The sequence below is a fragment of the Tachyglossus aculeatus genome, chromosome 15 (assembly GCF_015852505.1).
Source record: "Tachyglossus aculeatus isolate mTacAcu1 chromosome 15, mTacAcu1.pri, whole genome shotgun sequence".
Taxonomy (NCBI): domain Eukaryota; kingdom Metazoa; phylum Chordata; class Mammalia; order Monotremata; family Tachyglossidae; genus Tachyglossus; species Tachyglossus aculeatus.
The window spans coordinates 24,436,012-24,447,616 of NC_052080.1; the positions used below are offsets into that span (position 1 = coordinate 24,436,012).

General features: G+C 40.5%; 1 protein-coding gene and 1 long non-coding RNA gene across 6 annotated transcripts in view; both read left to right on the top strand.

Annotated features, from left to right (window-relative positions):
- Nucleotides 1-3,123: 3,123 nt before the first annotated feature.
- On the top strand, nt 3,124-4,282 carry LOC119937866. 2 transcript variants are annotated; one of them, XR_005454242.1, is made up of 4 exons: nt 3,124-3,170; nt 3,427-3,476; nt 3,580-3,629; nt 3,733-3,762. It is a non-coding gene; the product is annotated as an uncharacterized LOC119937866 (long non-coding RNA). The 2 variants fall into 2 exon arrangements; XR_005454241.1 differs by lacking the exons at nt 3,580-3,629; nt 3,733-3,762 and adding an exon at nt 4,192-4,282.
- Nucleotides 4,283-4,594: 312 nt separating this feature from the next.
- Nucleotides 4,595-11,605, top strand: part of ATAD5 (ATPase family AAA domain containing 5) — a 32,703-nt gene continuing 25,692 nt past the window's right edge. For all 4 annotated transcript variants that reach the window (XM_038757016.1, XM_038757017.1, XM_038757019.1 and 1 more), the window contains exon 1: nt 4,595-4,684. In XM_038757016.1, the coding sequence (XP_038612944.1) occupies nt 4,637-4,684 (48 nt within the window). In that variant the 5' untranslated portion in view covers nt 4,595-4,636. The remainder of the gene's footprint in view (nt 4,685-11,605) is intronic.

Genomic DNA, 11,605 nt, shown 5'->3' on the forward strand with positions numbered 1-11,605 from the left:
AGTGATGGTAGTGATAGTGATACTACTAATAATAATTGATGATGATTGTGATGGTAATAATGATGGTGATGATAAGGATAATGATAACGGTGATGGTGAGGCTGTAGTGATGACAAGGGTAATGATGATTCTGATAATGATAAAGAGGATGGTGGCGATGATAATCATGATAATGATTGTGATAACGACGATAGTGATGGTAGTGATAGTGATACTACTAATAATAATTGATGATGATTGTGATGGTAATAATGATGGTGATGATAAGGATAATGATAACGGTGATGGTGAGGCTGTAGTGATGACAAGGGTAATGATGATTCTGATAATGATAAAGAGGATGGTAGCGATGATAATCATGATAGTGATTGTGATAACCGTAGTGATGATAGTGATAGTGAAACTACTAATAGTAATTGATAATGATAGTGATGGTAATAATGATAGTGATGATGGTGATGATGTAGTGATGATAATGATAATGATTATTCTGATAATAATAAAGAGGATGGTAGCGATGATAATCATGATAATGATTGTGATGACGGTAGTGATGATAGTGATAGTGATGCTACTAATAATAATTGATAAGGATAGTGATGGTAATAATGATAGTGATGATAATAATAACGGTGATGGTGATGATGTAGTGATGACAATGATAATGATGATTTTGATAATAATAAAGAGGATGGTAGTGATGATAATCATGATTGTGATAATGACGATAGTGATGATAATGATAGTGATACTACTAATAATAATTGATAATGATTGTGATGATAATAATGATAGTGATGATGATAATAATAACGGTGATGGTGATGCTGTAGTGATGACAATGATAATAATGATTCTGATAATAATAAAGATGATGGTAGCGATGATAATCATGATGATTGTGATAACGACGATAGTGATGATAGTGATAGTGATGCTACTAATAATAATTGATAATGATAGTGATGGTAATAATGATAGTGATGATAATAATAATGGTGATGGTGATGCTATAGTGATGACAATGATAATGATTCTGACAATAATAAAGAGGATGGTAGCGATGATAATCATGATAATGACTGTGATAACGACGGTAGTGATGATAGTGATAGTGATACTACTAATAATAATTGATAATGATAGTGATGGTAATAATGATAGTGATGATAATGATAATAATAACGGTGATGATGATGATATAGTGATGACAATGATAATAATGATTCTGATAATAATAAAGATGATGGTAGCGATGATAATCATGATGATTGTGATGACGATAGTGATGATAGTGATACTACTAATAATAATTGATAATGATAGTGATGGTAATAATGATAGTGATGATAATGATAATAATAACGGTGATGGTGATGATGTAGTGATGACAATGATAATAATGATTCTGATAATGATAAAGATGATGGTAGCAATGATAATCATGATAATGATTGTGATAACGACGATAGTGATGATAGTGATACTACTAATAATAATTGATAATGATAGTGATGGTAATAATGATAGTGATGATAATGATAATGATAACGGTGATGGTGATGATGTAGTGATGATAATGATAATAATGATTCTGATAATAATAAAGAGGATTGTAGTGATGATGATAATGACGATGATTGTGATAACGACGATAGTGATGATAATGATAGTGATACTACTAATAATAATTGATAATGATTGTGATGGTAATAATGATAGTGATGATAATGATAATAATAACAGTGATGGTGATGATGTAGTGATGATAATGATAATAATGATTCTGATAATAATAAAGAGGATGGTAGTGATGATGATAACGATAATGATTGTGATAACGACGATAGTGATGATAATGATACTAATCCCCCCCCCCCCCTTTTAGACTGTGAGCCCACTATCGGGTAGGGACTGTCTCTATGTGATGCCAATTTGTACTTCCCAAGCGCTTAGTACAGTGCTCTGCACATAGTAAGCGCTCAATAAATACGATTGATTGATTGATTGATTGATTAATAATAATTGATAATGATTGTGATGATAATCATGATAGTGATAAGGATAATATTAATGGTGTGATGATGCTAATGTTGATGATAATGATAGTGATGATAATGATAATAATGATTCTGATGATAATAAAGATGATGGTAGTGATGATAATAATGATAATGATAGTGATGATAATGATAATAATGGTGATTGTGATGATGCTAATGTTGATAATAATGATAGTGATGATAATAATGACTCTGATAATAAAGATGATGGTAGTGATAATGATAATGATAGTGATGATAATGATAATGATAGTGATGCTAATAATAATAACTGATCATGATTGTGATAATGATAATCATGATAGTGATGATAATGATAATAATAATGGTGATTGTGATGATACTAATGTTAATGATAATAATGATAGTGATGATAATGATAATAATAATGGTGATTGTGATACTAATGTTAATGATAATGATAGTGATGATAATAATAATATAGTGATGGTGATAATGATAATGGTGATTGTGATGATGCTAATGTTAATGATAATAATGATAGTGATGATAATGCTAGTGATGACAATGATAATGGTGATTGTGATCATGATAATAACGATCATGGGAATAATGAGAGTGATTATAATAATGATGATGATTGTGATAATAATGATAACGATAATAGTGATGATAATGATAATAATGATTCTGACGGTCATAAAGATGATGATAGTAATGATAATGATAGTGACGGTAATAATGATAATGATTGTGATAATAATAACGATAATGATAATAATAATGGTGATTGTGATAATGATAATAATGAGAATGAGAATAATGATAACAAAATGATAATAATGAGAACAAAACCAAACATACTAACAAAATGAAATAAATGGAATAGATATGTACAAGTAAAATAGAGTAATAAATACGTACAAACATACATACATATATACAGGCATATATACATATACCTGTATATATATATAGAGAGAGAGAGAGAGAGCTAAATAAATACGATTGAATGAATGAATTTTATTTGGACATATTCGTTCTATTTACTATTTTGCTAACACGTTGTGTTTCGTTCTCCGTCTCCCCCTTCTAGGCCGTGAGCCCACCGCCCCTCCGTGTTGCCAGTTCAGCGCTCCGCACCCGGTAATTGCTCAATAAATACGACTGAATTTTATTTGGACATATTCATTCCATTTACTTTATTTTGCTAACACGTTGTGTTTCGTTCTCCGTCTCCCCCTTCTAGGCCGTGAGCCCACCACCCCTCCGTGTTGCCAATTCAGCGCTCCGCACCCGATAAGCGCTCAATAAATACGATTGAATTTTATTTGGACATAATCATTCCATTTATTTTATTTTGCTAGCACGTTGTGTTTCGTTCTCCGTCTCCCCCTTCTAGGCCGTGAGCCCACCGCCCCTCCGTGTTGCCAGTTCAGCGCTCCGCACCCGGTAATTGCTCAATAAATACGACTGAATTTTATTTGGACATATTCCTTCCATTTACTTTATTTTGCTAACACGTTGTGTTTCGTTCTCCGTCTCCCCCTTCTAGGCCGTGAGCCCGCCGCCCCTCCGTGTTGCCAGTTCAGCGCTCCGCACCCGGTAATTGCTCAATAAATACGACTGAATTTTATTTGGACATAATCATTCCATTTATTTTATTTTGCTAGCACGTTGTGTTTCGTTCTCCGTCTCCCCCTTCTAGGCCGTGAGCCCACCGCCCCTCCGTGTTGCCAATTAAGCGCTCTGCACACAGTAAGCCCTCAATAAATACGACTGAATTTTATTTGGACATAATCATTCCATTTACTTTATTGTGCTAATATGTTCTGTTTCGTTCTCCGTCTCCCCCTTCTAGCCTGTGAGCCCACCGCCCCTCCGTGTTGCCAGTTAAGTGCTCCGCACCCAGTAAGCGCTCAATAAATACGACTGAATTTGATTTGGACATATTCCTTCCATTTACTTTATTATGCTAACACGTTGTGTTTCGTTCTCCGTCTCCCCCTTCTAGGCCGCGAGCCCACCGCCCCTCCGTGTTGCCAGTTAAGCGCTCTGCACACAGTAAGCCCTCAATAAATACGACTGAATTTTATTTGGACCTATTCATTCCGTTTATTTTATTTTGCTAACACGTTGCGTTTCGTTCTCCGTCCCCCCCTTCTAGGCCGTGAGCCCGCCGTCCCTATCTCCGTGTTGCCAGTTCAGCGCCCCGCCCGCAGTAAGCGCTCACCACACAGGCCTGAGCGAACGAGTGAAGGGGCTGCAGGCGGCGGCGGGCTTCGCCGGACGGGGCGGGGTGGCCCTCGGCGGCCGCCGTCGGCGCTCGCGCGCGCGCGCGCGCGCGCGCGGGGGGGTGGGGCCGTGCGCAGAGGCCCCGCCCCCGCCGGATGGCGCGAAAACCTAATTGACGGGGGAGCCTCCGCTTCGGGTTTACCTCAGCCAACGTTCCAACGTGGTGGGGGGGGCGGTGTCACGTGACTTTCCTCAGTGGCGCGCGCTTCGCGCCCCCCCCCCCCCCTCCTCCCGGCCTTCTCCTCAGGGGCCCGCCCCGCCCCGCCGCCATGGCCCCCGACGGCGCCCCGCGCTAAGCCCCCGGGGACACGGTGGCGATGCTCACCACGGCCGGCCCCTCTCCGGGGAACCACTCACAGGTGCAGGTAAGAAGGCGGGACCCTCCCCTCCCCTCCGTCCCTCAGCCTGGGAGGGATCGATCGATTGTTGTACATATTTATTACTCTATTGTACATATTTATTACTCTATTTATTTATTTATTTATTTATCTTACTTGTACATTTCTATCCTATTTATTTTATTTTGTTGGTATGTTTGGTTCTGTTCTCTGTCTCCCCCTTTTAGACTGTGAGCCCACTGTTGGGTAGGGACTGTCTCTGTGTGATGCCAATTTGTACTTCCCAAGCGCTTAGTACGGTGCTCTGCACATAGTAAGCGCTCAATAAATACGATTGATTGATTGATCGATCGATCGATCAATCAATCATCATCATCAATCGTATTTATTGAGCGCTTACTGTGTGCAGAGCACTGGACTGCACTGTACACCTGTATATATGTATATCACCTGTATATATGTATATACATATATACACATATATACACATATACATACATATATATATACATCTATATACACCTGTATATAATTTGTACTTCCCAAGCGCTTAGTAGAGTGCTCTGCACATAGTAAGCGCTCAATAAATACGATTGATGATGATGATGATATATGTATAGATGTTTGTACATACTTATTACTCTGTTTATTTTACTTGTACATATCAATCAATCAATCGTCTTTATTGAGCGCTTACTGTGTGCAGAGCACTGTGCTAAGCGCTTGGGAAGTGCAAGTTGGCAACGTCTAGAGACGGTCCCTACCCAACAGCGGGCTCACAGTCTGAAAGGGGGGAGACAGAGAACAAAACCAAACATGCTAACAAAATAAAATAAATACACTAGATATGTACAAATAAAATAAATAAATAAATAGAGTAATCATCATCATCAATCGTATTTATTGAGCGCTTACTATGTGCAGAGCACTGTACTAAGCGCTTGGGAAGTGCAGATTGGCAACATAGAGAGACGGTCCCTACCCAACAGTGGGCTCACAGTCTAAAAGGGGGGAGACGGAGAACAAAACCTAACATACTAACAAAATAAAATAAATAGACTAGATATGTACAAATAAAATAAATAGAGTAATAAATATGTACAAACATATATACAGGTGCTGTGGGGAAGGGAAGGAGGTAAGATGGGGGGATGGAGAGGGGGACGAGGGGGAGAGGAAGGAAGGGGCACCTGTATATATGCATATATGTTTGTACATATTTATTACTCTATTTATGTGTTTTGTTTGTACATATCAATCAATCAGTCGTGTTTATTGAGCGCTTACTATGTGCTGAGCACTGTGCTAAGCGCTTGGGAAGTGCAAATTGGCAACGTCTAGAGACGGTCCCTACCCAACAGTGGGCTCACAGTCTGAAAGGGGGGAGACGGAGAACAAAACCAAACATACGAACAAAATAAAATAAATAGACTAGATATGTACAAATAAAATAAATAAATAAATAGAGTAATCATCATCATCATCAATCGTATTTATTGAGCGCTTACTGTGTGCAGAGCACTGTACTAAGCGCTTGGGAAGTGCAGATTGGCAACATAGAGAGACGGTCCCTACCCAACAGTGGGCTCACAGTCTAAAAGGGGGGAGACAGAGAACAAACCAAACATGCTAACAAAATAAAATAAATAGACTAGATATGTACAAATAAAATAAATAAATAGAGTAATAAATATGTACAAACATATATGCATATATATAGGTGCTGTGGGGAAGGGAAGGAGGTAAGATGGGGGGGATGGAGAGGGGGACGAGGGGGAGAGGAAGGAAGGGGCACCTGTATATATGTATATATGTTTGTACATATTTATCACTCTATTTTACTTGTACATATCAATCAATCAATCAATCGTATTTATTGAGCGCTTACTATGTGCAGAGCACTGTGCTAAGCGCTTGGGAAGTGCAAATTGGCAACGTCTAGAGATGGTCCCTACCCAACAGTGGGCTCACAGTCTAAAAGGGGTGAGACGGAGAACAAAACCAAACATACGAACAAAATAAAATAAATAGATATGTACAAATAAAATAAATAAATAGAGTAATCATCATCATCATCAATCGTATTTATTGAGCGCTTACTGTGTGCAGAGCACTGTGCTAAGCGCTTGGGAAGTGCAAATCGGCAACATAGGGAGCCAGTCTCTACCCAACAGTGGGCTCACAGTCTAGAAGAGAATCAATCAATCGTATTTATTGAGCGCTGACTGTGTGCAGAGCACTGTACTAAGCGCTTGGGAAGTACAAGTCGGCAACATAGGGAGACAGTCCCTACCCAACAGTGGGCTCACAGTCTAGAAGAGAATCAATCAATCGTATTTATTGAGCGCTGACTGTGTGCAGAGCACTGTACTAAGCACTTGGGAAGTACAAGTCGGCAACACAGAGAGACAGTCCCTACCCAACAGTGGGCTCACAGTCTAAAGGGGGGAGACAGAGAACAAAACCAAACATACTAACAAAATAAAATAGAATAGATATGTACAAGTAAAATAAATAAATGAGTAACAAATATGTACAAACATATATACATATATACAATCAATCAATCGTATTTATTGAGCGCCTCCCGTGTGCAGAGCACCGGACTAAGCGCTTGGGAAGTCCAATAATAATGGCATTTATTAAACACTACGTGCAATTTGTTTTACTTGTACATATCTATTCTATTTATTTTATTTTGTTATTATGTTTGGTTTTGTTCTCTGTCTCCCCCTTTCAGTCAGTCAATCAGTCGTATTGAGCGCTTACCGTGTGCAGAGCACTGGACTAAGCACTTGGGAAGTCCAATAATAATGGCATTTATTAAGTACTTACTATGTGCAGTTTATTTTACTTGCACATATCTATTAATTTTATTTTGTTAGTATGTTTGGTTTTGTTCTCTGTCTCCCCCTTTTAGTCAGTCAGTCAATCAATCGTATTTATTGAGTGCTTACCGTGTGCAGAGCACCGGACTAAGCGCTTGGGAAGTCCAATAATAATGGGATTTATTAAGCACTTCCTATGTGCAATTTGTTTTACTTGTACTTATCTATTCTACTTATTTTGTTAGTATGTTTGGTTTTGTCCTCTGTCTCCCCCTTTTAGTCAGTCAATCGTACTTATTGAGCGCTTACCGTGCGCAGAGCACCGGACTAAGCGCTTGGGAAGTCCAATAATAATGGCATTTATTAAGCACTTACTACGTGCAGTTTGTTTTACTTGTACATATCTGTTCTATTTATTTTATTTTGTTAGTATGTTTGGTTCTGTTCTCTGTCTCCCTCTTTTATTCATTCATTCATTCAATCGTATTTATTGAGTGCTTACTGTGTGCAGAGCACTGTACTAAGCGCTTGGGAAGTACAAGTTGGCTACGTGTAGAGACGGTCCCTACCCAAAAGCAGGCTCAGGAGCCCACTGTAAGCGCTCAATAAATACGATTGAATGAATGAATGAATGAATTAGTATTATTAGAAGCCCGGGCTCTTGCCACTAAGAGGTCAGCTGGGTGGCATAACGCACCCACTGTTGGGTCGGGCCCGTCTCTAGGTGTTGCCAACTCCACCAACTGTCAGCTGTGTGACCTTGGGCAAGTCACTTAACTTCTCTGGGCCTCAGTTCCCTCATCTGTAAAATGGGGATTAAGACTGAGACTGTCCCTGTGGGACACCCTGATCACCTTGTAACTCCCCCAGCACTTAGAATCAATCAATCAATCGTATTTATTGAGTGCTTACTGTGAGCAGAGCATTGTACTAAGCGCTTGGGAAGTACAAGTTGGCAACGTATAGAGACGGACCCTACCCAACAGTGGGCTCACAGTCTAATAATAATGGCATTTTTTTAAGCGCTTACTATGTGCCAAGCACTGTTCTAAGCTCTGGGGAGGTTACAAGGTGATCAGTCTGTCCCACGGGGGGCTCACAGTCTTCATCCCCATTTTACAGATGAGGGAACTGAGGCACAGAGAAGTGACTTGCCCAAAGTTACACAGCTGACAGTTGGCGGAGTGGGGATTAGAACCCATGACCGCTGACTCCAAAGCCCGGGCCCTTTCCAATGAACCACGCTGCTTCTCTGAGGCTTGGGAGGCAGAAGTCGTGGGTTAATAATAATAATAACGGCATTTATTAAGTGCTTACTATGTGCCAAGCAGTGTTCTGTGCACTGGGGAGGTTACAAGGTGATCGGGTTGTCCCACGGGGGGCTCACGGTCTTCATCCCCATTCTACAGATGAGGGAAATGAGGCCCAGAGAACTGAAGTGACCCAGCTGACAAGTGGCAAAGCCAGGATTTGAACCGATGACCTCTGACTCCATAGCCCGGGCCCTTTCCAGTGAGCCATGCTGCTTCTCTGAGGCTTGGGAGGCAGAGGTCTTGGGTTAATAATAATAATGACGGCTTTCATTAAGCACTTACTATGTGCCAAGCACTGTTCTAAGTGCTGGGGAGGTTACAGGGTGATCAGGTTGTCCCACGGGGGGCTCACAGTCTTCATCCTCATTTAACAGATGAGGGAACTGAGGCACAGAGAAGTGACTTGCCCAAAGTTACACAGTTGACAGTTGGCGGAGTGGGGATTAGAACCCATGACCTCTGACTCCAAATCCCGGGCTCTTTCCACTGAGCCATGCCGCTTCTCTAATCCGTGAATCCCGGCTCTGCCGCTTGTCAGCTGGGTGACTTGGGGCAAGTCACTTCACTGGGCCTCAGTTCCCTCATCTGGAAAATGGGGATGAAGACTGTGAGCTCCGCGTGGGACAGCCTCATTACCTTGGATCACTGTTGGGTAGGAACTGTCTCTAGATGTTGCCAACTTGTACTTCCCAAGCGCTTAGTACAGTGCCCTGCACACAGTAAGTGCTCAATAAATACGATTGATGATGATGATGATGATCCCAGCGCTTAGGACAGTGCTTGGCACATAGAGAAGCAGCGTGGCTCAGTGGAAAGAGCACGGACTTTGGAGTCAGAGGTCTTCATATGATGTGTCCATGGGATGGCAGTGCTTAGAACAGTGCTTGGCACATAGCGCTTAACAAATATCATCATTATTAATAAGAATGATGATGGTATTTGTTAAGTACTATAATAATGATGGTATTCTTTAAGTGCTATAGTAATGATGGTATTGGCACATAGTCAGCGCTTAACAAATACCACCATTATTATTATTATTACCCAACAATGGGCTCATATAGCCAATGCTTAGCCAAGAACAATAATAATGGCATTTGTTAAGCGCTTACTATGTGCAAAGCACTGTTCTAAACGCTGGGAGGGATACAAGGTGATCAGGTTGTCCCATGGGAGGCTCACGGTCTTCATCCCCATTTTACAGATGAGGGAACTGAGGCCCAGAGAAGTTAACGTGACTTGCCCAAAGTCACTACCATCATTATTATAGCACTTAACAAATACTATCCTTATTATAGCCTTATTTAACCCCAAGAATTCACAGATATTGAATGATTTAGAAAAAGTCAATCAAAAGAATGAGAAAGTTAAAAACCCTCCAAAGCTGTCTCCTTGGACATGTGTATTGTGTTTCAGTTGCAAAGTGAAGTGATTAGAGGTGAAAGATGAGCTCGGCAGGAAATATGTGGTATTTGAATTGGGCATTTTCCACTAGACTTTTGTTACTCCTAAAAGCAGCAGCACTGTAACATCAAAACAAACATTAACTCCAGTAGAAATACTCTGAAAAGAGGCACAATTATCATCGTTAAAATTATAGAGGGAATGGGAACGCATGCCTTCATTTTCCATTACAATACCCGGTTTGCTAATGAGCTCCCTTAAGAATGCTTCCGTCAGTATTAGAGAAGATCACTGCATGGGCATTCATTTTCATGAAGATAATAACTGAGATGTTTAGTTGTTCCAGTAGACACGGTCATCATCATTTAATGATGCAGAGAGCAAGCTCTGTTATTTGCATCTGCTTATCCAAATGCCTTGTTTCTTCTCCTGACCTCCTCGTGATGCCTGCCCTTTGGCCATTATTCTGCACATCCATAGTGTTATATTGTAGTAGTAATTATTATTATTATTATTATTATTATTATATTTGTTAGGTGCTTTGTGCCAGGCACTGTACTGAGCGCTGGGTTGGATGCAAGCAAATCGGGTTGGACACAATCCCTGTCGTACCTGAGACTCACAGTCTTCATTCCCATTTTGCAGATGAGGTAACTGAGGCACAGAGAAGTGAAGTGACTTGCCTAATTAGAACCCATTCGGAGAAGCAGCGTGGCTCAGTGGAAAGAGCTTGGGCTTTGGAGTCAGAGGTCATGGGTTCAAATCCCGGCTCCACCACTTGTCAGCTGTGTGACTTCGGGCAAGTCACTTCACTTCTCTGGGCCTCAGTTACCTCATCTGTAAAATGGGGATGAAGACTGTGAGCCCCCTTGTAACCTCCCTAGCGCTTAGAACAGTGCTTTGCACATAGTAAGCGCTCAATAAATGCTATAAAAAAAAAACCCATGATCTCCTGATTCCCAGACTCGTGCTCTATCCTCTACGCCATGCTGCTTCTCTTGTACTCTCCCAAGTGCTTAGTACAGTGCTCTGCACACAGGACACGTAAAATAAATTTGACTGAATTGAAGGGAGACCAGGTGAGACTTAATCAGTTTTCCATTTTCCAGAAGATCTGATCCAAGTTGATAGGGGGGACTTTTGGAACAAGGTAAAAAGACCACCATCAAAACTTAGCAAGGATGCAGTAGGTTCAAAGTATTGGAAGAGGGAAGAGGCTTTCCTTTTGAAGGATAGCCTTTCCGTAATTACCTGTATACTTCTTATCACTCTGAAATCCCGAACCTTAAACCATATTTGTTTCAGAATGATAGCCAACTGTTTGTGCAACAAATACCTTTCCATTTTCTCTCACCTTCAATATTACAAAAATGATTTAAACCTTAATTTCTGTCTATCAAGTG